Genomic DNA, 26,664 nt, shown 5'->3' on the forward strand with positions numbered 1-26,664 from the left:
TGGGTGTAATAATGGGCTCTGAGCTCTATACAGATTGAGACCTCACAGAGGATGTTGGGCTGAGCCACTTAACTCTCTGCAACAGAATTCCCCCCTCCCCCATTCCCCCTCAAACAGCCCCATCCCCCTCACCCCCCTCCCCATCCCCCTCACCCCCCCTCCCCATTCCCCCTCACCCCCCTCCCCATTCCCCCTCACCCCCCTCCCCATTCCCCCTCACCCCCCTCCCCATTCCCCCTCACCCCCCTCCCCATTCCCCCTCACCCCCCTCCCCATCCCCTCACCCCCTCCCCATTCCCCCTCACCCCTCCTCCCCATTCCCCCTCACCCCCCTCCCCATTCCCCCTCACCCCCTCCCCATCCCCCCTCACCCCCTTTCCCATCCCCCTCACCCCCCTCTCCATTCCCCCTCAACCCCCTCTCCATTCCCCCTCACCCCCTCCCCATCCCCCTCACCCCCTCCCCATTCCCCCTCACCCCCCTCCCCATTCCCCCTCACCCCCCTCCCCATTCCCCCTCACACCCCGTTCCCCACTCATTAATCGAGGGATTGAGTTTAGGAGTCGGGAGGTAATGCTACAACTTTATAAGACCCTTGTCAGACCCCATTTGGAGTACTGTGTGCAGTTCTGGTCCCCTCACTACAGGAAGGATGTGGAAGCTATTGAGAGGGTGCAGAGGAGATTTACAAGGATGTTGCCTGGATTGGGAGGCATGCCTTATGAGGATAGGTTGAGGGAGCTGGGACTCTTCTCCCTGGAGAGACGAAGGTTGAGAGGCGACCTGATAGAAGTTTATAAAATGTTGAGAGGAATAGATAGGGTGGACTCTCAGAGGCTATTTCCCAGGGCTGAAATGGTCGCTACGAGAGGACACAGGTTTAAGGTGCTGGGGAGCAGGTACAGAGGAGATGTCAGGGGTAAGTTTTTTCACTCAGAGGGTGGTGAGTGAGTGGAATCGGCTGCCGTCGGTGGTGGTAGAGGCGAACTCGCTGGGGTCTTTTAAAAGACTTCTGGATGAGTACATCTTAAACTGGACCAGATACTGGGCAAGACGACAGCTCAGTGACTATCACTGATTGCTGTGCAGACACATGGATTTGGGCCGGTGTCTGTGGGAGTTTGCGCATTCTCCCCATGCTTGCGTGGGTTTGCTCCAGTTTCCTCCCCAAAGATGTGCTCTTCGGCTGATTGGTGTAACAAATTGTCCCTAAATTAGTCTCCCCTCAATTTGGTTTCCAATGTGGAGTGCCATAAGCCTAGACATGGGTCATGGGTGTTAAAATGGCGGCGCGGGCTCGTTGGGCCGAAGGGCCTGTTTCCTGCGCTGTGTTGTTCTTTGTTCTTTGGGATTTAATGGGATTGGGGGTTACAGATAGGCCTGGTAGGTCAGGATATGATCGGCGCAACTTGTAGGCCGGAGGGCCTGTTTGTGCTGTAGTGTTCTATGTCCATTCCCCTCAAACAGCCCCACCCCCCTCCACATCCTCCTCACCCACCCCCTCCCCCCACATTATCCTCCTGTACCCCCCTCGCTCCGGGGTCCCTGACCGATATTTTTGTCTTTCTAGGTTGCGGCCCTTGGATGTGGAGTTTATGAAGCGATTGGGGAAAATAATGAACATTATCCCGGTCATCGCGAAGGCCGACACCATGACCCTGGAGGAGAGGCACGAATTTAAACTGAGGGTGAGTGGCTCCCTAACCGTGTCCCTCTGTCTCCGTGTAAACCCACTGAGGAGGAGGAGGAGGCATCCATCGCTTTCTCTCTGGGAGAGTTTGGCGATTGCTACAACGGGGGGGGTGGAAAAATTCATAAAACTCAATGCAAGCTCGAGAAACAGAATCTCAACCTTTAATCTGGCAGCTTTACACTAACTCAGGGTCAACACTGTTCAGGTCATAACCTCTACCCTTCTCCATGATGTGGAGGTGCCAGCGGTGGACGGATCAGAATGCGAGTCTTTACAGCGAATTAAATCTTAAAAGGTGCAGAGAATGTGAGTGGAGAGAGGGTTAAGCACAGGTTAAAGTGATGTGTGTTGTCTCCAGACAGTGAGTCCAAAGATGTGTGGGTTAGGTTGATGCTAAAATTGCCCCTTAGAGTCCAGGGATGTGGAGGTTAGAGGGATTAGTGGGTATAATATAGGGGGTAGGGCCTGGGTGGGATTGTGTTGGGTGCAGACTCGATGGGCCGAAGGGCCTCTTTCTGCACTGTAGGGTTTCTATGATCCCTCTAACCTCCACATCCCTGGACTCTAAGGGGCAATTTTAGCATCAACCTAACCCACACATCTTTGATCTCACTACCTGGAGATAATACACATCTCCTTAACCTGTGCTTAACGCTCTCTCCACTCACATTGCCTGCACCTTTTAAGATTTAATTCGCTGCAAAGACTCGCATTCTGATAAGTCCAATGCTTGTAAAGATTGCAAGTCTTTACAGCTAATTTCCGCACACTTGAGGACACCCTCAACTGGGATCTTGGGATCGTGTCGCACGATCTGTAACCCCCATGACTTGCCTGGGCTTGCAAAACCTCACTAACTGTCTGGAGACAATACACGTCTCTTTAACCTGTGCTTAATGCTCTCTCCACTCACATTGTCTGCACCTTTAAGACTTGGTTACCTTTAAGAATTGGCTAGCAGATAGGAGACAGAGGGTGGTAGTTGAAGGAAAGTATTCGTCATGGAGTTCAGTTACGAGCGGTATGCCTCAGGGATCTGTTTTGGGGCCACTGCTGTTTGTAATCTTTATTAATGATCTGGATGAGGGTATAGTTGGGTGGATCAGTAAATTTGCTGATGACACCAAAGTCGGAGGTGTGGTAGATAGTGAGGAAGGGTGTCATAGTTTACAGGGAGACTTAGACAAGTTGCAGAGCTGGGCCGAGAGGTGGCGGATGGAGTTTAATGCGGAAAAGTGTGAGGTAATTCACTTTGGCAGGGATAACAGATGTGTAGAGTATAGGGCTAACGGGAGGACTCTGAATAGTGTGGATGAACAGAGGGATCGAGGTGTATGTGTACATAGATCCCTGAAAGTTGGGAATCAAGTAGATAAGGTTGTTAAGAAGGCATACGGTGTCTTGGCGTTTATTGGTAGGGGGATTGAATTTAGGAGTCGCAGCGTCATGTTGCAACTGTACACAACTCTGGTGCGGCCGCACTTGGAGTATTGTGTGCAGTTCTGGTCCCCACATTACAGGAAGGATGTGGAGGCTTTGGAGAGGGTGCAGAGGAGGTTTACCAGGATGTTGCCTGGTATGGAGGGGAGGTCCTATGAGGAGAGACTGAGGGATTTGGGGTTGTTTTCGCTGGAAAGAAGGCGGCTAAGAGGGGATCTTATTGAAACATATAAGATGATTAGAGGTTTAGATAGGGTGGACAGTGATCGCCTTTTTCCTCGGATGGAGAAAGCTAGCACAAGGGGGCATAGCTTTAAATTAAGGGGGGGTAGTTATAGGACGGATGTCAGGGGTAGGTTCTTTACCCAGAGGGTGGTGAGGGATTGGAATGCCCTGCCTGCTGCAGTTGTAGATGCGCCTAGTTTGGGGGCGTTTAAGAGATCCGTGGATAGGTTTATGGATGGAAAGGGATTGGTTTAGGTTAGAGGGTCATTGCTTTTTAATTGGTCGGCGCAACATCGTGGGCCGAAGGGCCTGTTCTGCGCTGTAATGTTGTATGTTCTATGTTCTATGGTTAGCTGCGAAGACTCGCATTCTAATCAGTATTCTGTAAACTGTGTGTGTCTTTATATGCCCTGTTTGTGATTAGAACCTCCCCACTCAACTGATGAAGGGGCAAACCCTGAAAGCTAGGGGCTTTTATACCATCTAAACCTGTTGGACTTTAACCTGGTGTAGTGAGACTCCTGACTCACTTTTTCAAGCGGCAGATATGTATCTCCTGTTGCCATTTACACCTCCTCTCGAAAGATCCCCAGTTTCTTTACTTGCCCCCTTTACTGTCCCCACTTTGGCCCCCATACCATTGGCCCTTCTGTCATTGATCTCTCATCATCAGCGTATCAGAACCCCTCCGATTTGTAGTTCCCTCCTCTCATCCTTCCACAATTATACACCTGTAACTGTGCGGCCAAATTCCCCTCCAACTCCATTTTCTAGTTTGCTGATGACACCACCGTAGTGGGTCGGATCTCAAACAATGATGAGACGGAGTACGGGAATGAGATAGAGAATCTGGTGAACTGGCAACAATAATCTCTCCCTCAATGTTAACAAAACAAAGGAGATTGTCATTGAGTTCAGGAACCATAAAGGAGAACGTGCCCCTGTCTACATCAACGGGGATGGAGTAGAAAGGGTCGAGAACTTTAAGTTTTTAGGTGTCCAGATCACCAACACCCTGTCCTGGTCCCCCCCCATGCCAACACTATAGTTAAGAAAGCCCCACCAACGCCTCTACTTTCTCAGAAGACGAAGGAAATTTGGCATGTCCGCTACAACTCTCACCAACTTTTACAGATGCCCCACAGAAAGTATTCTTTCTGGTTGTATCACAGCTCGGTCTGGGCTCCTGCTCTGCCCAAAACCGCAAGGAACTACAAAAGGGTCGTGAATGTAGCCCAATCCATCACACAAACCAGCCTCCCATCCATTGACTCTGTCTAACTGTCTACAACTCTGCAAAGCAGCCAGTATAATTAAGGATCCCGTGCACCCCGGACATTCTCTCTTCCACCTTCTTCCATCGGGAAAAAGATACAAAAGTCTGAGGTCCCGTACCGACCGACTCAAGAACAGCTTCTTCCCTGCTGCTGTCAGACTTTTGAATGGACCTACCTCGCATTGAGTTGATCTTTCTCTACACCCTCGCTGTGACTGTAACACTACATTCTGCACCATCTCCTTTCCTTCTCTATGAACAGTATAGCGCACAAGAAACAATACTTTTCATTGTTTGCTAATACATCTGTCAATAACAAATCAAATCAAAAAATCAAAAATTCCAGCTTCGATCAGTCACATTTTTAACATCATCGAACATAAACATTAACTCGGTTCCCTCAGCACAGACACTGCCTGACCTGCTGGGTATTTCCAGCACTTTCTGTTTTTATATCACTATCTGTTCCTCTCAGACTCAGAGGATAGACAATAAGCTCCAGACGTCTGTCTCCTATTTTTTGTGTCCCGGTTAACACGTCTATATTCAGCGCTAATGTAATAAAGCTGGCAAGGATTGTGTCAAAATACAACGGAGAGGAATTTTCACAGACTCTTTATCGAAAGTGGTAAAGATAGCAGCTGGATAGAAATAAACTCATTCCCAAAATGTTCCGGAAACGTCAGCATTTCCAGTGTTAAAATTACTCCAATAAGTGGAGAACATGTTTATTTGGATTTCCTGTCCCCTTGGGGAGAGTAGAGGGGGTTAGACTGTAGGGGGGGATTGGGCTGTAGGGGGGATTGGACTATAGAGGGGATTGGACTATAGAGGGGATTGGACTGTAGGGGGGACTGGACTGTAGGGGGGATTGGACTGTAGGAGGGATTGGACTATAGAGGGGATTGGACTGTAGGGGGGATTGGACTGTAGGAGGGATTGGACTGTAGGGGGGATTGGACTGTAGGGGGGATTGGACTGTAGGGGGGATTAGACTGTACGGGGGATTGGACTGTAGTGGGGATTGGACTGTAGTGGGGATTGGACTGTAGGGGGAATTGGACTGTGGGGGGGGATTGGACTGTAGGGGGGATTGGACTGTAGGGGGGATTGGACTGTAGGGGGGATTAGACTGTACGGGGGATTGGACTGTAGTGGGGATTGGACTGTAGTGGGGATTGGACTGTAGGGGGAATTGGACTGTGGGGGGGGATTGGACTGTAGGGGGGATTGGACTGTACGGGGGATTGGACTGTAGTGGGGATTGGACTGTAGTGGGGATTGGACTGTAGGGGGAATTGGACTGTAGGGGGGATTGGACTGTAGTGGGGATTGGACTGTGGGGGGGGGATTGGACTGTAGGGGGAATTGGACTGTGGGGGGGGATTGGACTGTAGGGGGGATTGGACTGTAGGGGGGATTGGACTATAGAGGGGATTGGACTGTAGGGGGGACTGGACTGTAGGGGGGATTGGACTGTAGGGGGGGGATTGGACTGTAGGGGGGATTGGACTGTAGGGGGGATTGGACTGTAGTGGGGATTGGACTGTAGGGGGGATTGGACTGTAGTGGGGATTGGACTGTAGGGGGGGGATTGGACTGTAGTGGGGATTGGACTGTAGGGGGGATTGGACTGTAGGGGGGGGTTGGACTGTAGAGAGGATTGGACTGTAGGGGGGGTTGGACTGTAGGGGGGGATTGGACTGTAGGGGGGGTTGGACTGTAGAGGGGATTGGACTGTAGGGGGGGTTGGACTGTAGGGGGGATTAGACTGTAGGGGGGACTGGACTGTAGGGGGGGGATTGGACTATAGAGGGGATTGGACTGTAGGGGGGATTGGACTGTACGGGGGGTTAGACTGTACGGGGGATTGGACTGTAGTGGGGATTGGACTGTACGGGGGGTTAGACTGTACGGGGGATTGGACTGTAGTGGGGATTGGACTGTAGGGGGGATTGGACTGTAGGGGGGGGGATTGGACTATAGAGGGGATTGGACTGTAGGGGGGGATTGGACTGTAGTGGGGATTGGACTATAGGGGGGAATGGACTGTAGGGGGGATTGGACTGTAGGGGGGATTGGACTGTAGTGGGGATTGGACTGTAGGGGGATTAGACTGTAGGGGGGATTGGACTGTAGGGGGGATTGGACTGTAGTGGGGATTGGACTGTAGGGGGGATTGGACTGTGGGGGGGGGATTGGACTATAGAGGGGATTGGACTGTAGGGGGGGATTGGACTGTAGTGGGGATTGGACTGTAGGGGGGATTGGACTGTAGGGGGGTTAGACTGTAGTGGGGATTGGACTGTAGAGGGGATTGGACTATAGAGGGGATTGGACTGTAGTGGGGATTGGACTGTAGTGGGATTGGACTGTAGTGGGGATTGGACTGTAGGGGGGATTGGACTGTAGAGAGGATTGGACTGTAGGGGGGGTTGGACTGTAGAGGGGATTGGACTGTAGGGGGGGTTGGACTGTAGGGGGGGTTGGACTGTAGAGAGGATTGGACTGTAGGGGGGGTTGGACTGTAAGGGGGGGTTTAGACTGTAGGGGGGATTGGACTGTAGGGGGGGGTTGGACTGTAGAGGGGATTGGACTGTAGGGGGGGTTGGACTGTAGGGGGGGGTTGGACTGTAGAGGGGATTGGACTGTAGGGGGGGATTGGACTGTAAGGGGGATTGGACTGTAGAGGGGATTGGACTGTAGGGGGGGATTGGACTGTAGAGGGGATTGGACTGTAGGGGGGGATTGGACTGTAGGGGGGGATTGGACTGTAGAGGGGATTGGACTGTAGGGGGGGATTGGACTGTAGGGGGGGGTTGGACTGTAGGGGGGATTGGACTGTGGGGGGGGGGATTGGACTGTAGGGGGGGGATTGGACTGTGGGGGGGGTGGTTGGACTGTACTGTGGGGGCAGGGGGTAGAGGGAGGGGTATCAGTGGGATTTTAGACTCTGCAGCTGATTCTGTGAGTTTATCTGGGGTTGAGCGAGATTACGAGCTCCAGCTTTGACTCGCTTTTCGCTATTTTGACCCTGACAGGTTCGGAAGGAGCTGGAGGCAAACTGCATTGAGTTTTACCCACAGAGAGAGTTTGATGAAGATATGGAAGACAAAATGGAAAATGACAAGATCCGGGTGAGTGAGAGCCTGCGTCAAACTGAGACACAGGAAACAGCAGCCTTGTGTTTGGAGGGTGCTGCTCACAGATTGCCTCTTCCCCTGTCTGAGCCAGACTTACGGCCCTCTCTCTCTCTCTCTCTGTTTTACGGTGGTCAGGATTTGTCTTCACAATTCTCCCCTCTTCCCCTCTCACCCGCTGTCCAGCCAGCTGGTTTGGAGATGAGGTGTGGGTGGGGGGGTTTATAAGCAGTTTGCAGTTGGCCCACACCCGCCATGTCTCCCTGGAGGGCAAGGACTGAGCCTGGGCCTGTTGAGGGCCTTATTTGGCCAATTAATGGTCACTAAAGTGCCTGATCCTGCCCTCATTGCTGTTACACCCACGACAGAGAGAGGCCAACACCAAATGAGTCGCCCAATAGCGTTAGTTATGTGAACCAAGAGAATCTATAGAGTCTCTTCAAGGAGACCATTCAGCCCATTGGATCTGCTCTGACTCTCCATTAGAGCATCTTCCCCAGGCCCACCCCAACTCCCTATCCCTGTAACCCCATCGCCAATCCTATCCCGCACGTCTTTGGGCTGTGGGAGGAAGCCCACGCAGACACGAGGAGAATGTGCAAACTTCACACAGACAGTGACCCGAGGCCGGGAATCGAACCCTGTTCCCTGGTGCTGTGAGGCAGCAGTGCGAACTGATGTCTAGGAAGGGAGTGGGGTCCCATTGAGAGGGACTGCCCCCATTGCAAGCACCCTCTCCCAGGTCAAATCTTCCTCAAATTGGAATACAATGTTGGCAAGTGCGAGGTTATCCACTTTGGCAGGGATAATAGTAGGAGGGACTACTACTTAAAGGGCGGAAAGTTGCAGCATGCTACGGTGCAGAGGGACCTGGGGGTCCTTGTGCATGAGTCGCAAAAACCCAGCCTGCAGGTGCAGCAGGTGGTCAGGAAGGCGAATGGGATGCTGGCCTTCATAGCGAAGGGGATTGAATATAAAAGTAGGGAGGTCTTGCTGCGGCTGTATAGGGCATTGGTGAGGCCGCAGCTGGAGTACTGTGTGCAGTTCTGGTCGCCTCACTACAGGAAGGATGTGGAAGCTATTGAGAGGGTGCAGAGGAGATTTACAAGGATGTTGCCTGGATTGGGAGGCATGCCTTATGAGGATAGGTTGAGGGAGCTGGGACTCTTCTCCCTGGAGAGACGAAGGTTGAGAGGCGACCTGATAGAGGTTTATAAGATGTTGAGAGGAATAGATAGGGTGGATTCTCAGAGGCTATTTCCCAGGGCTGAAATGGTCGCTACGAGAGGACACAGGTTTAAGGTGCTGGGGAGCAGGTACAGAGGAGATGTCGGGGTAAGTTTTTCACTCAGAGGGTGGTGAGTGAGTGGAATCGGCTGTGGTAGTAGAGGCGAACTCGTTGGGGTCTTTTAAGAGACTTCTGGATGAGTACATGGGATTTAGTGGGATTGGGAGTTACAGATAGTTCTATGGCCTGGTAGGTATGGATATGATCGGCGCAACTTGTGGGCCGAAGGGCCTGTTTGTGCTGTAGTGTTCTATGTTCTAAGCTAGTGGCTTTTGCTACCAAATAAACCTGTTGGACTTTAACCTGGTGTTGTAAGATTTCTCACCAGACAACAGGGCAGGATGAGAAACCCCATGTAGAAGCTCTTGTCTCCAGGAGGCCATTTGATCCCTAGAGTTTGTTCCATCGTTAAATAAGCTCCTGACTGATCTACCCAACTCTCCATACCCCCTTTGGACAACAAAAAACTGGAAATACTCAACCTGGCACCAATCGCCCTCTCTGAAACTACCCAGGAGAATCTTTAGCAAGCGTTGTCCCCGCTACGTATTTCCAATCCTTGTGGATGTTGTTGTGCTGTTACTTACGCAAGGATATTTCGGCCTTGGAGGGAGTGCAGAGGAGGTTTACTAGGCTGATACCGGAGTTGAGGGGGTTGAGCTATGAGGAGAGGCTGAATAAACTAGGCTTGTACTCGTTAGAGTTTAGAAGAATGAGGGGAGATCTCATTGAGACGTATAAGATGATGAATGGGATGGATAGGATAGAGGTGGAGAGACTCTTCCCGCTCAGAAAGGACAGTAGGACTAGAGGGCACAGCCTCAAGATAAAGGGGGAGCGGTTTAGAACGGAGTTGAGGAGGAACTTCTTCACTCAAAGGGTGGTGAATCTCTGGAATTCTCTGCCCGTTGAAGTGGTGGAGGCTGCCTCGCTAAATATTTTTAAGACGTGGGTTGATGGGTTTTTGATAAGAGAGGGGATTAAGGGTTATGGGGAGAGGGCGGGAATGTGGAACTGAGTCACGACAGATCAGCCACGATCTTATTGAATGGCGGGGCAGGCTCGAAGGGCTAGATGGCCTACTCCTGCTCCTATTTCTTATGTTCTTATCATGTTCTTTCCATTACTTACCTGCTTTTCTTTCCAATCTTGCAGGAAACCATGCCCTTCGCTATTGTCGGGAGTGACACTGAGTATCAGATAAACGGGAAGAGAGTCTTAGGCAGGAAAACACCTTGGGGCATCATCGAGGGTGAGTCTGTTACCCTAGAAACCCTACAGTGCAGAAAGAGGCCATTCAGCCCATCGAATCTACACCCTCCACAATCCCACCCAGGCCCTACCCCCATATCCCTACATATTTACCCGCTAATCCCTCTAATCTACACATCTCAGGACACTAAGGGGCAATTTTAGCATCAACCTAACCCGCATATAGAACACTACAGCACAAACAGGCCCCTTGGCCCACAAGTTGCGCCGATCACATCCATAGCTAGCAGGCCATATCTGTAACTCCCAATCCCAATAAACTCATCCAGAAGTCTTTTAACAGACCGCAGCGAGTTTTTGGGAGGGAACCGGAGCACCCAGAGGAAACCCACGCGGAGAATGTGCAAACTCCACACACAGAGAGTGACCCGAGGCGGGATTCGAACCCTGGAGCTGTGAAGCCGCAGTGTTAACCCACTGTGTTGCCCATAACCACTGCGAGCAGGGTTCGAACCTGCAGGCGGAAACCCCATTAAATTTCAAATCCGACGCCTTAACCACTCAGTCAAAGCTCTGACCCACATACCATGTTGATACAGTTCCTGGGTCAGATACGTTCACTTAATCAGTGCCTCCCTCCTTAGCCTATCTGTTAACAGCTGCCTCGTATCTCCCTCAAGCCTCAATCCTTCAACACTCATTGCCCCTCTGAACCTCCCTCGCTCTTTCCTCCATCAAACTCCAAAGCCTCCACATTCTGCCTCTCCTCAGTCATCAGAACATAAGAAATAGGAGCAGGAGTAGGCCATCTAGCCCTTCGAGCCTGCCCCGCCATTCAATAAGATCATGGCTGATCTGTCGTGGCTCAGTTCCACTTTCCCGCCCTCTCCCCATAACCCTTAATCCCGTCGCTTATCAAAAACCCATCAACACGCGTCTTAAAAATATTTAGCGAGGCAGCCTCCACCACTTCAACGGGCAGAGAATTCCAGAGATTCACCACCCTTTGAGTGAAGAAGTTCCTCCTCAACTCCGTTCTAAACCGCCCCCCCTTTATCTTGAGGCTGTGCCCCCTAGTCCTACTGTCCTTTCTGAGCGGGAAGAGTCTCTCCACCTCTATCCTATCCATCCCATTCATCATCTTATACGTCTCAATGAGATCTCCCCTCATTCTTCTAAACTCTAACGAGTACAAGCCTAGTTTATTCAGCCTCTCCTCATAGCTCAACCCCCTCAACTCCGGAATAAGCCTAGTAAACCTCCTCTGCACTCCCTCCAAGGCCAAAATATCCTTGCGTAAGTGCGGCGCCCAAAACTGCATCAGAGTCACTTTTTTTAAAAAGTTTATTTATTAGTGTGACAAGTAAGGCTTATATTAACACTGCAATGAAAATCCCTTAGTCGCCACACTCCGGTGCCTGTTCGGGTACACTGAGGGAGAATTTAGCACGGCCCAATGTATCTAACCAGCCTGTCATTCAGACTGTGGGAGGAAATTGGAGCGCTCGGAGGAAACCCACGCAGACACGGGGAGAATGTGCAGACTCTGCACAGACCCAAACCGGGAATCGAACCCAGGTCCCCGGAGCTGTGAAGCCGCAGTGTTAACCACTGTGCCGCCCATAACCGCTGCGAGCGGGGTTCGAACCTACAGGCGGAAACCCCATTAAATTTCAAATCCGACGCCTTAACCACTCGGTCACCGCAGCACCTCCAGCCCACATACCATGTTGATACAGTTCCTGGCGCTGTGACGCAGTGGTGCTAACCCACTGTGCCACCATGCTGGCGATGGCATCTTCTTCTTCAGAGCCTGCTGTTGAAGACTGTGGCTCACACATCGCCTGGACTGATTCCTAGAAATATCCCAAGGATTTCCTAACCCAATGCCATTTAACCCAGCCCAGAACCCAAACTGGGAGTTGAACTCGGGTCCCTAGTGCTGTGAGGCAGCAGTGCTAACCACTGTGCCAACCACCGTGCCACCCCTAGGCCCACGGGCTCCCATTTTCATGTATCGCCCCCTCAGGACCTCAGGCGTGTGAGTCTCATCCTTCCTCTCTCACACCATCGAACCATCTCACTCTCCGTCCCACACTATCGCGCTATTACACACCTCAGTCCATCATGAGATGACCACACAGGAAATAAATACCATTTAGTTGTTACACGCAAGGCCACTGGATGTTGAGTGATCTAATTTTATAGAACTCTTCGAGACAATTTTTGTACAATCCACTCTCCCTGGTGTGCCTCAGGGATCTGTTTTGGGGCCACTGCGGTTTGTTATTTTTATAAATGATCTGGATGAGGGTATAGTTGGGTGGATCAGTAAATTTGCTGATGACACCAAAGTCGGAGGTGTGGTAGATAGTGAGGAAGGGTGTCATAGTTTGCAGGAAGACTTAGACAGGTTGCAGAGCTGGGCCGAGAGGTGGCGGATGGAGTTTAATGCGGAGAAGTGTGAGGTAATTCACTTTGGCAGGAATAACAGATGTGTTGAGTATAGGGCTAACGGTAGGACTCTGAATAGTGTGGATGAGCAGAGGGATCTAGGTGTATGTGTACATAGATCCCTGAAAGTTGGGAATCAAGTAGATAAGATTGTTAAGAAGGCATACGGTGTCTTGGCGTTTATTGGTAGGGGGATTGAATTTAGGAGTCGCAGCGTCATGTTGCAACTGTACACAACTCTGGTGCGGCCGCACTTGGAGTACTGTGTGCAGTTCTGGTCCCCACATTACAGGAAGGATGTGGAGGCTTTGGAGAGGGTGCAGAGGAGGTTTACCAGGATGTTGCCTGGTATGGAGGGGAGGTCCTATGAGGAGAGACTGAGGGATTTGAGGTTGTTTTCGTTAGAAAGAAGGCGGCTAAGAGGGGATCTTATTGAAACATATAAGATGATTAGAGGTTTAGATAGGGTGGACAGTGATAGCCTTTTTCCTCTGATGGAGAAAGCTAGCACGAGGGGGCATGGCTTTAAATTAAGGGGGGGTAGTTATAGGACGGAAGTCAGGGGTAGGTTCTTTACCCAGAGGGTGGTGAGGGATTGGAATGCCCTGCCTGCTGCAGTTGTAAATGCGCCTAGTTTGGGGGCGTTTAAGAGATCCGTGGATAGGTTTATGGATGGAAAGGGTTTGGTTTAGGTTAGAGGGTCATTGCTTCTTAATTGGTCGGCGCAACATCGTGGGCCGAAGGGCCTGTTCTGCGCTGTAATGTTCTACGTTCTAGTTGAACGCTTTCCACCACGGACCTACCCAACCCCTGCTGAAAGGGGAGCCAGATCGTTGGGTTTAGGTGACCGGTGAAGATTACCCCCCTGGTACGTCGCTAACCGGTCAGCCCGAAATAGTGAGTGGCCAAACTACCCAACATCCCGGAACTTGTCCGCTCTTTATCGGCGCACCCGCACTTCCCAGGAGGGGCCACTAGATGGTGGTCAGGAGCAGCTGCCGTGATTGGTTACTTTGGTCGGGGTCAGGCCGGGTGACGTATTCCTGTAAACGAAAGACTTGCATTTATATAGCACCTTCTCGCCCCGAAACACAGCTCGGGTGCCGTGGGATCTGTGAGAGCAGCTCGAGACAGAGCAGGTAGGGACCTCGGATATTGCCACATATTCCAGAGTCGTGCTGACAATGGGGTTTGATCCCCTGTTTGGGGACATTTAGAACAAAGAACAAAAACAGCCCGGGAAACAGGCCATTCGGCCCAACGAGCCCGCGCCGCCATCTTAACATTACCAGTCCCCCCCTCCACCCATGACCCTTATCTACGCTTATGGCATTCCACATTGAGGGAAACTAATTTAGGGACAATTTATTACCTCCAATCAGCCTAACAGCACATCTTTGGGGTGTGGGAGGAAACCGGAGCACCCGGAGAAAACCCACGCAAGCACGGGGAGAATGTGCAAACTCCCACAGACACCGACCCAAATCCATGTATCTGCACAGCAATCAGTGATAGTCACTGAGCTGTCGTGTTGCCCAGCATCTGGTCCAGTTTAGGCACACACTAACAACATGAAGCACTAGGCCACTCTCGAACAACCAAGAGCAGCCCCAGTACGACCCATCGCGTGTATGCCCCTCGTTGGACAACAAGGCGGACAGACTTAAAACCTGTGAATGAAAAGAGAAAGACATTAGTATCATTCCCCATCCTTATACATTACCAGGGACGTCCCAATGCTAATGAACCTTATTTAAAACAATCTCCTATATCCACCCATCCCCAACCCACTCATGTGCCTGAGATAGACAATGGTCTGCGTCCAGTTCTGGTCGCCTTACTACCAGAAGGACGTGGAGACTCTGGAGAGAGTGCAGAGGATGTTCACCAGGATGTTGCCTGGTATGGAAGGACTGGGGTATGAGGAAAGATTGAAGAAATTGGGGCTCTTTTCCCTTGAAAGACGCCGACTGAGGGGGGATCTAATAGAGGTATATAAGATTATGAAGGGTATAGATAGAGTAAACAGAGGTAAGCTATTTCCTATGATAGAGACACGTAGGACAAGGGGCCATGGGCTTAAGGTGAGGGGGGAGCAGTATAACACAGATATTAGAGGGAGGTTTTTCACACAGAGGGTAATGGGGGTATGGAATGCTCTGCCAAGTAAGGTGGTGGAGGCAAACACGCTGGAGTTGTTTAAGAGTAACTTAGACAGGCACATGAGTGAGTTGGAGATCGGTGGATATAGGAGAACCTTTTAAATAAGGGTCATTAGCATTGGGGCGTCCCTGGTAATGTAAATGGGTATAGTATGATAATAATGTTTTTCTCTTTTCGTTCACAGGTTATAAGTGGGTCCGCCTCGTGTCCAACGAGGGGCATACACGTGATGGGTCGTACTGGGGCTGCTCTTGGTTGTTCGAGATTGGCCTAGTGCTTCATGTCGTTAGTGTGTGCCTAAACTGGACCAGATACTGGGCAACACGACAGCTCAGTGACTATCACTGATTGCTGAGCAGACACATGGATTTGGGCCGGTGTCTGTGGGAGTTTGCGCATTCTCCCCGTGCTTGCGTGGGTTTTCTCCGGGTGCTCCAGTTTCCTCCCACACCCCAAAGATGTGCTGTTAGGCTGATTGGCAGGAATAAATTGTCCCTAAATCAGTTTCCCTCAATCTGGATGGCCATAAAACATTAGACAGGGGTCGTGGGTGGAGTAGGGGGACTGGTGGTGTTGAGATGGCGGCGCGGGCTCGTTGGGCCGAAGGGCCTGTTTCCCGGGCTGATTTTGTTCTGTGTTCTTCTTTGCCTCTGGTACAGGATAATGAGGGGATTAACCAGCACTCTGTGCCAGGCTCATAGCTCAAAAGACACGGGGACCCAAAGATAGCGTCTTAGACCATTCTGTACCTGCGGGGCCAATGATGTGGCAGTGAACCCTCTCTGGCTGCACTGACACTCTTCAGGCTATCGCTGCTTCTGGGAGTAACTCATCCACTAATCACATTCTAATATTAAATGGCCATCTTTGGGCATATACAGGAACGAAATCACTGGGTTTCTAGGGGTGAGTAACACCAAGGAATACCGGGATAGCGGTGTGCAGTTGGATGAACAGCCAAGATCCGACTGAATGGCGGGACAGGCCCGAGGGGCCAAGTGGCCCACTCCAGCTCCCATGTTCCCCATTCAAGATGGCGTCAAGCAGGAAGTAAAATGGAAGGTTTCGGCTCAAAGCCCTGATTGAAAACAAATTATTCAGAGCATTTGAACACTCAAACTAAACATATTACAGCGCATATTGAAGATAGAAGTGAAATGGAATTAGAATTGATAGCGTCAAGGAATGGAGGATGGTTACTGTGAAGGAGGAGGCTATTCAGCCCATTGTGTGAGCCTATCTGTCAGAGTAACTCACTTAGTCACTCAGCTCACCCTGTAGCTCAATATATCATTCTGTTTGGATCATTCTCTCATTCTCCTTCGAAAACATTGATTGAATGGACTTCCACCACATTTCAGATCCTAACCACTCGCTATGTGAATCTGTCTCCACCACACTCTCAGACAGTACATTCCAAATCCTAACCACTCGCTGTGTGAATCTGTCTCCACCACACTCTCAGACAGTACATTCCAAATCCTAACCACTCGCTGTGTGAATCTGTCTCCACCACACTCTCAGACAGTACATTCCAAATCCTAACCACTCGCTGTGTGAATCTGTCTCCACCACACTCTCAGACAGTACATTCCAGATCCTAACCACTCGCTGTGTGAATCTGTCTCCACCACACTCTCAGACAGTACATTCCAGATCCTAACCACTCACTGTGTGAATCTGTCTCCACCACACTCTCAGACAGTACATTCCAGATCCTAACCACTCACTGTGTGAATCAGTCTCCACCACACTCTCAGACAGTACATTCCAGATCCTAACCACTCGCTGTGTGAATCAGTCTCCACCACACTCTCAGACAGTACATTCCAGATCCTAACCACTCGCTGTGTGAATCTGTCTCCACCACACTCTCAGACAGTACATTCCAGATCCTAACCGCTCGCTGTGTGAATCTGTCTCCACCACACTCTCAGACAGTGCATTCCAGATCCTAACCACTCGCGGTGTGAATCTGTCTCCACCACACTCTCAGACAGTGCATTCCAGATCCTAACCACTCGCTGTGTGAATCTGTCTCCACCACACTCTCAGACAGTGCATTCCAGATCCTAACCACTCGCGGTGTGAATCTGTCTCCACCACACTCTCAGACAGTGCATTCCAGATCCTAACCACTCGCTGTGTGAATCTGTCTCCACCACACTCTCAGACAGTGCATTCCAGATCCTAACCACTCGCTGTGTGAATCTGTCTCCACCACACTCTCAGACAGTACATTCCAGACCCTAACCACTCGCTGTGTGGATCTGTCTCCACCACACTCTCAGACAGTACATTCCAGACCCTAACCACTCGCTGTGTGAATCTGTCTCCACCACACTCTCAGACAGTACATTCCAGATCCTAACCACTCGCTGTGTGAATCTGTCTCCACCACACTCTCAGACAGTACATTCCAGACCCTAACCACTCGCTGTGTGAATCTGTCTCCACCACACTCTCAGACAGTACACTCCAGACCCTAACCACTCGCTGTGTGAATCTGTCTCCACCACACTCTCAGACAGTACATTCCAGATCCTAACCACTCGCTGTGTGAATCTGTCTCCACCACACTCTCAGACAGTACATTCCAGATCCTAACCACTCGCTGTGTGAATCTGTCTCCACCACACTCTCAGACAGTACATTCCAGATCCTAACCACTCGCTGTGTGAATCTGGCTCCACCACACTCTCAGCAGTGCATTCCAGATCCTAACCACTCGCTGTGTGAATCAGTCTCCACCACACTCTCAGACAGTACATTCCAGACCCTAACCACTCGCTGTGTGAATCTGTCTCCACCACACTCTCAGACAGTACATTCCAGATCCTAACCACTCGCTGTGTGAATCTGTCTCCACCACACTCTCAGACAGTACATTCCAGACCCTAACCACTCGCTGTGTGAATCTGTCTCCACCACACTCTCAGACAGTACATTCCAGATCCTAACCACTCGCTGTGTGAATCTGTCTCCACCACACTCTCAGACAGTACATTCCAGACCCTAACCACTCGCTGTGTGAATCTGTCTCCACCACACTCTCAGACAGTACATTCCAGACCCTAACCACTCGCTGTGTGAATCAGTCTCCACCACACTCTCAGACAGTACATTCCAGATCCTAACTACTCGCTGTGTGAATCAGTCTCCACCACACTCTCAGACAGTACATTCCAGATCCTAACCACTCGCTGTGTGAATCTGTCTCCACCACACTCTCAGACAGTACATTCCAGATCCTAACCACTCGCTGTGTGAATCAGTCTCCACCACACTCTCAGACAGTACATTCCAGATCCTAACCACTCGCTGTGTGAATCTGTCTCCACCACACTCTCAGACAGTACATTCCAGACCCTAACCGCTCGCTGTGTGAATCTGTCCCCACCACACTTCAAAAAATAAACAATAATTTTAAAAAAACAACATTCTACAGCGACTTCCGCAGTCTTGGGTCATCTCAAAGTGCATTGTAACGGGAATAGGCATAGCAGCAGAGGTAGGCCATTCAGTCCATCAAGCCTGCCCTGCCATTCAGTGACTGATCTGATAGGATAATCCTCAACTCCACTTTCCCACCTTATCCCCGTAACTCTCGAGTCCCTTGCTGGTTAAAGCCGGCCTCTCTCAGTCCTGAATGTACTCAACAACCCAATCCCTACTGCCCTTTACGGTAAAGAATTTCTGAGGGAAGAAATTCCTCCTCACCTCCGTGTTATATGGGCGACCCCCTCGCTCTGCTCTCTGGCTCCAGTTCTCCAGCACCTACGCTGTCAAACTCCCTGAGAATCCGATACATCTCAATAAGGTGGCCTCTCATTCTTCTAAACTCCAATGAGTACATACCTACTCAACCTCTCCCTCCCTACCTGGGATTGACCTAGTGAACCTTCTTAAACATCCACTTCCTCCATCACCAATGCACAGCCCTGTGTACCACCTACAAGACACACTGCAGGCTCTGCCAACACTTCTCCAATAGCCCCTTCCAAACCTCCAACCTCTACCATCTAGAAGAACAAGGTGCCTGGAGTTGGGGGGGTCTTTCCGGTAGAACAAGGTGCCTGGGAACGCCACCAACTCACTCAGCATCCTCACAGAGAATTATAACCTCGTTCCTGCAACTGGGTCAAGACCCTGAGACTTCCCCTCCCTAACAGCACGGTGGGTGTACCTACGCCGCGTGGACTGCAGCGGCTCCAGACGGCAGCTCGGCGCCACCTCCTGGAGGGCAGCGTACGCTGGCCTAGCCAGCGATGCCCACACCCAAGTTTAACATAGAACATAGAACATTACAGCGCAGAACAGGCCCTTCGGCCCACGATGTTGCGCCGACCAGTTAAAAAAAAAACAACAACAGTGACCCACTAACCTAAACCAATCCCTTTTCGTCCATAAACCTATCCATAGACCTCTTAAACGCCCCCAAACTAGGCGCATTTACAACTGCAGCTGGCAGGGCATTCCAATCCCTCACCACCCTCTGGGTAAAGAACCTACCCCTGACATCCGTCCTATAACTACCCCCCCTTAGTTTAAAGCCATGCCCCCTCGTGCTAGCTTTCTCCATCCGAGGAAAAAGGCTATCACTATCCACCCTATCTAAACCTCTAATCATCTTATATGTTTCAATAAGATCCCCTCTTAGCCGCCTTCTTTCCAGCGAAAACAACCCCAAATCCCTCAGTCTCTCCTCATAGGATCTCCCCTCCATACCAGGCAACATCCTGGTAAACCTCCTCTGCACCCTCTCCAAAGCCTCCACATCCTTCCTGTAATGTGGGGACCAGAACTGCACACAATACTCCAAGTGCGGCTGCACCAGAGTTGTGTACAGTTGCAACATAACGCTACGACTCCTAAATTCAATCCCCCTACCAATAAACGCCAAGACACTGTATGCCTTCTTAACAACCTTATCTACTTGATTCCCAACTTTCAGGGCTCTATGTACACATACACCTAGATCCCTCTGCTCCTCCACACTATTCAAAGTCCTCCCGTTAGCCCTATACTCAACACATCTGTTATTCCTACCAAAGTGAATTACCTCACACTTCTCCACATTAAACTCCATCCGCCACCTCTCGGCCCAGCTCTGCAACCTGTCTAAGTCACCCTGCAAACTATGACACCCTTCTTCACCATCTACCACACCTCCGACTTTGGTGTCATCAGCAAATTTACTAATCCACCCAACTATACCCTCATCCAGATCATTAATAAAAATTACAAACAGCAGTGGCCCCAAAACAGATCCCTGAGGCACACCACTCGTAACCGAACTCCATGATGAATATTTACCGTCAACCACTACCCTCTGTCTCCTATCCGCTAGCCAATTCCTAATCCAGTTCCCTAGATCACCCCCAATCCCATACATCTGCATTTTGTGCAGAAGTCTACCATGGTGAACCTTATCAAACGCCTTACTAAAATCCATATACACCACATCCACTGCCTTACCCCCATCCACCTCTTTGGTCACTTTCTCAAAGAACTCAATAAGGTTAGTAAGGCACGACCTACCCGCTACAAAACCATGCTGACTATCTCCAATCAACTCATTACTCTCCAAATAACTATAAATCCTATCCCTAATAATTTTTTCCAAAACCTTTCCCACAACAGGAGTGAGACTCAAGTTTGGGGAAGGGATTTTGTTTGTGGGTGTTGCGTTCTGACCCGCTGTTTCTTTCTGTCTCTTTCCAGTTGAGAATGTCACCCACTGTGAGTTTCCTCTTCTCCGGGACCTCATCGTTAGGTAACGCCAGTTCTTACACACGTACACCGTCTCCACGGTGCTTTTTAATCACGGCTCACGAATCTCTCTCTCTTTATCTCCCTCCACGTCTTCCTACTTTCTGATCTTTGGCTGCATGTTCTCCCCTCCGGTTATTCACTCATTCCATCCCCTCTCTTTTCACCCTCTTTTCTTCCACACTTCTTTGAATTTCACCCACGTCATGGTCCTTCTGCCTTTTCCACAATTTTAAACTCTTCCTCTCCCCCACACACTGCCCCCTCCCACATTGCCTCCCCCCCCACCGTTCCCCCACCCTCTCTCCCTACTAATTCCCATCCTCCCCTCGTTCACCATTTCCCCTCTAATCTCCCACTTTCTCGCCCATTTTCCCCTTTCTTTGTCTGCTCGCTGGATCTACCTCCCGGCTCTGACTGTCTCCCTGCGTCTCTCCCTTTGCCTCTCTTTCTATCTCCCTCTTTTTTTTCCCTCTTCTCCTGTCCGCCTCTCCTCCTCTCCATGTGCCTCTGATTGCCCTCCCCTCCCCTCTGTTGCCTCCTCTCTCTCTCTCTGTGTGTTCTTCTGCTGTGCACTCCGCAGGACTCACCTTCAGGACCTGAAGGAAGTGACACACAACATTTTCTACGAGACGTATCGGGCAACGCGGCTGAACGAAAACGGAAACCTGGCTAACGACACGGGAGAGGTGCACGAGAGTAACCTCTGAATCCGCCCAGAGAACGGAAAGTGTTCGATTCTCCCCAGGAACCTTGTGTAAAATCTCAGTTTTGTAAGCAAGCAAACACAAATCTATCTCCTTAAGAAGGGTAGAAGCTTTTAACGTTCAATCACTTGTTTGTGTCAGGCCTGTAATCCTCCCCAGCGATAGAATATGTGGTGAATTAGATTACTTTGTGCTTATCTTTCAATGCCCCGAACTTCCCAATTTTGATAAATCTATTGGTCCTTTTGGTACATTTGCCCAGCTTTATCCTGCCCATTGCGTCTCTATCCATTGGTGTTGTGGGAATGTCACTGATTGAGTCATCCAGATGCCCAGATTAATTCATATCTCACCACGGCAGCTGGTGGAATTTAAATTTAGTTCATAAATCTGGAAAACCAATCTCTCGGCGTCCATGAAACTCCCACCCATTGTCATTCAAATCCATCTGGTTCACTCTACAAAACTCTGGTGCGGCCGCACTTGGAGTATTGCGTACAGTTCTGGTCGCCGCATTTATAAGAAAGATGTGGAGGCATTGGAAAGGGTGCAGAGGAGGTTTACCAGGATGTTGCCTGGTATGGTGGGAAGGTCTTATCAGGAAAGGCTGAGGGACTTGAGGTTATTTCCATTAGAGAGAAGAAGGTTACGAGGTGACCTAATTGAGGCATACAAGATGATCAGAGGGTTAGATAGGGTGGACAGTGAGAGCCTTTTTCCTCGGATGGTGATGGCTAACACGAGGGGACATAGCTTTAAATTAAGGGGTGGTAATTATAGGACGGATGTCAGAGGTAGGTTCTTTACTCAGAGGGTAGTAAGGGTGTGGAATGCCCTGCCTGCAGCAGTTGTGGACTCGCCAACTTTAAGGGCATTCAAATGGTCAGTGGATAGGCGTATGGATAACATTGGAATAGTTTAGATTAGAGGGTCATTAGATTGGTTCCACTGGTCGGCGCCAACATCGAGGACCGAATGGCCTGTACTGCACTGGAATGTTCTATGATGTTCTTTAGGGAGGGAAATCTGCTGTCCTTACCCGGTCTGGCCTACACGTGACTCCAGGCTCATGGGTTTATAATTTGGTTCCAGGCTTGGGAAACTTCAATTAGGAGTCGGGAGGTAATGCTGCAACTTTATAAGACCCTGGTCAGACCCCACTTGGAGTACTGAGCGCAGTTCTGGTCACCTCACTACAGGAAGGATGTGGAAGCTATTGAGAGGGTGCAGAGGAGATTTACAAGGATGTTGCCTGGATTGGGAGGCATGCCTTATGAGGATAGGTTGAGGGAGCTGGGACTCTTCTACCTGGAGAGACGAAGGTTGAGAGGCGACCTGATAGAGGTTTATAAAATGTTGAGAGGAATAGATAGGGTGGATTCTCGGAGGCTATTTCCCAGGGCTGAAATGGTCGATACGAGAGGACACAGGTTTAAGGTGCTGGGGAGCAGGTACAGAGGAGATGTCAGGGGTAAGTTTTTCACTCAGAGGGTGGTGAGTGAGTGGAATCGGCTGCCGTTGGTGGTGGTGGAGGCGAACTCACTGGGGTCTTTTAAGAGACTTCTGGATGAGTACATGGGATTTAATGGGATTGAGGGTTATAGATAGGCCTGGTAGGTAGGGATAGGATTGGCGCAACTTGTGGGCCGAAGGGCCTGTTTGTGCTGTAGTGTTCTATGTTAGATTGGCAAGGTTGGGACTCTTATCCTCGGAGAGACGAAGGCTAACAGGAGGATTAGAATCACACAATCCCTTCAATGTCAGAGGAGGCCACTCAGCCCATCGAGCCTGCACCAACCACAATCCCACCCAGGTCCTATCCCCATGTGTTTATCCTGCCTGGACACTAAGGGGCAATTTAGCACGGCCAATCAACCTAACCCGCACATCTTTGGACTGTGGGAGGAAACCGGGGCACCCGGAGGAAACCCACGCAGACACGAGGAGAATGTGCAAACTCCACACAGACAGTGACCCCGAGCCGGGAATCGAACCCAGGACCCTGGCGCTGGGAGACAGCAGTGCTAACCCACTGTGCCACCTCCATTTGATAGAGATGTTCATGCGGGGCTGGAAGAGTAGATAGATCATAGAATCATCGAATCCTACAGTGCAGAAAGAGGCCCTTCGGCCCATCGAGTCTGCACCGAACACTATCCCACCCAGGCCCTACCCCCATATCCCTACATATTATACCCACTAATCCCTCTAACCTACACATCCCTGGACACTAAGGGGCAATTTCTGGGGTCCTGAATGCGCTGCCTGGGAGTGTGGTGGAGGCAGATTCGATCGAGGCACTGAGGAGAGGACGTTATAGAAACAAAGTGCAGGGGGAGCTGGGGAAAAGGCAGAGGGATGGCACTGAGGCATGATGCTTGTTTGGAGAGCTGGCACAGACACGATGGCCTGAATGGCCTCGTTCTGCACCGTAACAGCTCAGTGATTCAATGTGGTTGCCCTCTGAAACAACTTAGAAGCCACTCTGATCCAGAGCAATGCGTGACGGGTAACTCATCCCACCCCCCACTCCCCATGGGTCACAGGTAGGCCAGACTGGGTAAGGATGGCAGATTTCCTTCCCTAAAGGACATTAGTGACCCAGGTGGGTTTTTCCGACAATAGTTTCATGGTCACTTGTAGTTCCAGATATTGAATTGAATTGAAACTCGGGGGGGGATTTGGATCTGGGACCCTGTGCATTAGCCCGGACTCTCTGGATTACTAGCCCAGTGACAATATCACTACGTCACAGCCTCCCCTTACAAGTCAGAGAGTGTGTGGCACTGACCTGGAGATGGTGTATGGGATTTTCCAGTCCCGCCTACAGTCGAACCAGTCACGGACAGGACGGAAAACCCAGCAAAACCCCACCCCCCCCCTGTGACTTTTGGCAGGAACATGGCTATTTGTTTGTGAAGTCAATATCGTCCTGATTACCCCACCCTGCCCCACCCCCACTGTGCCCCACCCCACCCCCACTGTGCCCCGCCCCCCATCCTCACCGTGCCCCGCCCCCATCCTCACCGTGCCCCGCCCCCATCCTCACCGTGCCCCGCCCCCATCCTCACCATGCCCCGCCCCCATCCTCACCGTGCCCCGCCCCCGTCCTCACCGTGCCCCGCCCCCGTCCTCACCGTGCCCCGCCCCCATCCTCACCGTGCCCCGCCCCCCCGTCCTCACCGTGCCCCGCCCCCATCCTCACCGTGCCCCACCCCCATCCTCACCGCACCCCGCCCCCATCCTCACCGTGCCCCGCCCCCATCCTCACCATGCCCCGCCCCCATCCCCACCAGGCCCCACTCCCATCCTCACCGTGCCCCGCCCCCATCCTCACCATGCCCCGCCCCCATCCTCACCATGCCCCGCCCCCATCCTCACCATGCCCTGCCCCCATCCTCACCGTGCCCCGCCCCATCCCCACCAGGCCCCACTCCCACCCCCACTGTGCCCCACCCCCATCCTCACCGCGCCCCGCCCCCATCCTCACCGTGCCCCGCCCCCATCCTCACCGTGCCCCGCCCCATCCCCACCAGGCCCCGCTCCCACCCCCACTGTGCCCCACCCTGCTCCCACTCCCACCGTGCCCCGCCCCATCCCCCCCTGTGCCCCATCCCCACCCTGCCCCATCCCCGCCCCCACCCCCACCTCCTCTCTCCGTTTGCACTCTTCCCCACACTATCTTTCCATTTTTCTGTTTGTGGTTGGTTGGTGCCACCTGACAAATGGCCACTTTGGTGTTCATCGTGTTCCGGAATGTTCTTCGCAATGATGGCGGGGGGGAGTGAATGTCACCTATGTCGTCGCCAGTGGGTGATTACTGGGCAGCTTGGAAGAGTGTCACCTTCACGGGTTCCATTAATATCCCTTCCGGGCCAGCGTGGGTTACACCCGTTGGACTCTGGACTCTGCCCAATCCTTTTCCCTGACCTGCTTCATGCCATCTGATGCCTGCGCGCTCTCTCTGCATTCCTGGGTGACCGTTGCCAGGCTGTTTGACCCTGAAGGCCTCACATCAGTTCACACTATCTTCTAATCGGGGTCAATTACTGTCACAAGCCATGGGTGACCGCTCCCTCCCTAACCCACACCAATTATAGCACCTCGATCACCAAACTGAACCAGGGCCAGCCAACCCAGCCGCAACTGAGGATGTCCTTGTGCCCTTTGACTTATTACAAGCATTTGGCATGAGAGGAACTGGGATGGGTTGCATTTGGACGGCGATTAGTTGAACTCCAGATTTAACCTTGCCGCCAATTTCAGATTAAACAGAATGCAGGGTCAATGGTAAAACCAGCTTATCTAGTGAGGCAGAGCCAATATCGCAACATGGAAAGTAAGAAGTCTCGCAACATAAGAAATAGGAGCAGGAGTCGGCCATCTAGCCCTTCGAGCCTGCCCCGCCATTCAATAAGATCATGGCTGATCTGAAGTGGATCAGTTCCACTTTCCCGCTTTCTCCCCTTAATTCCCTTGTCTATCAAAAACCTATCTACCCGTGACTTAAATATATTCAGCGAGGCAGCCTCCACCACTTCAACGGGCAGAGAATTCCAGAGATTCACCACCCTTTGAGTGAAGAAGTTCCTCCTCAACTCCATTCTAAACCCCCCCCTTATCTTGAGGCTGTGCCCTCTAGTCCTGCTATCCTTTCTAAGCGGGAAGAATCTCTCTACCTCTACCCTATCCATCCCCTTCATTATCTTATACGTCTCTATAAGATCCCCCCTCATCCTTCTAAACTCCAACGAGTACAGACCCAGTCTATTTAGTCTCTCTTCATAGTCCAACCCCCTCATCTCCGGTATCAGCCTAGTGAACCTCCTCTGCACTCCCTCCAAGGCCAAAATATCCTTGCGTAAGTGTGGCGACCAAAACTGCACCCAGTACTCCAGCTGTGACCTCACCAGTGCCCTGTACAGTTGCGACACCAGATTAAAGGTTTATTTCGTATCATGAGCTTTTGGACCTGATGTAAGAGCGGCTCTCGAAATCTGGTGTTGCGAGACTTCTTACTGTGCTTAATCCCTGTCCAACGGGCATGGAGGTAATACATTTGACAACCTTCCTTGAGGTCACCACATCAGTTGACACCCGCACACCCGGTTTTGAGTTCCTGCTGGACGAACCCAGACAGAGTTCCTGGGAAGCCTCCGATGAGCAGTTGGCTCGATGATGGCAGGGATGTGGGGGAGGGTGACGCAGGCCTGACGAGCCCTGGGTGTGTCATTCCCCGAAACTGCATCCGTATCCCTGCGTTTTGCAAAGCGGGGCAAGTTTGCCCCCAGTCG

General features: G+C 51.2%; 1 protein-coding gene across 1 annotated transcript in view; it reads left to right on the plus strand.

Annotated features, from left to right (window-relative positions):
* Positions 1–21,921, plus strand: part of septin3 (septin 3) — a 53,151-nt gene extending 31,230 nt beyond the window's left edge. The window contains exons 6-10 of the mRNA XM_080217303.1: positions 1,571–1,688; positions 7,676–7,771; positions 10,218–10,314; positions 20,616–20,667; positions 21,247–21,921. Of these exons, the coding sequence (XP_080073429.1) occupies positions 1,571–1,688; positions 7,676–7,771; positions 10,218–10,314; positions 20,616–20,667; positions 21,247–21,373 (490 nt within the window). The 3' untranslated portion in view covers positions 21,374–21,921. The remainder of the gene's footprint in view (positions 1–1,570; positions 1,689–7,675; positions 7,772–10,217; positions 10,315–20,615; positions 20,668–21,246) is intronic.
* Positions 21,922–26,664: the final 4,743 nt, after the last annotated feature.

This window comes from Carcharhinus amblyrhynchos, chromosome 35 (assembly GCF_965287045.1).
Source record: "Carcharhinus amblyrhynchos chromosome 35, sCarAmb.v2.hapA, whole genome shotgun sequence".
Classification (NCBI taxonomy): Eukaryota; Metazoa; Chordata; class Chondrichthyes; order Carcharhiniformes; family Carcharhinidae; genus Carcharhinus; species Carcharhinus amblyrhynchos.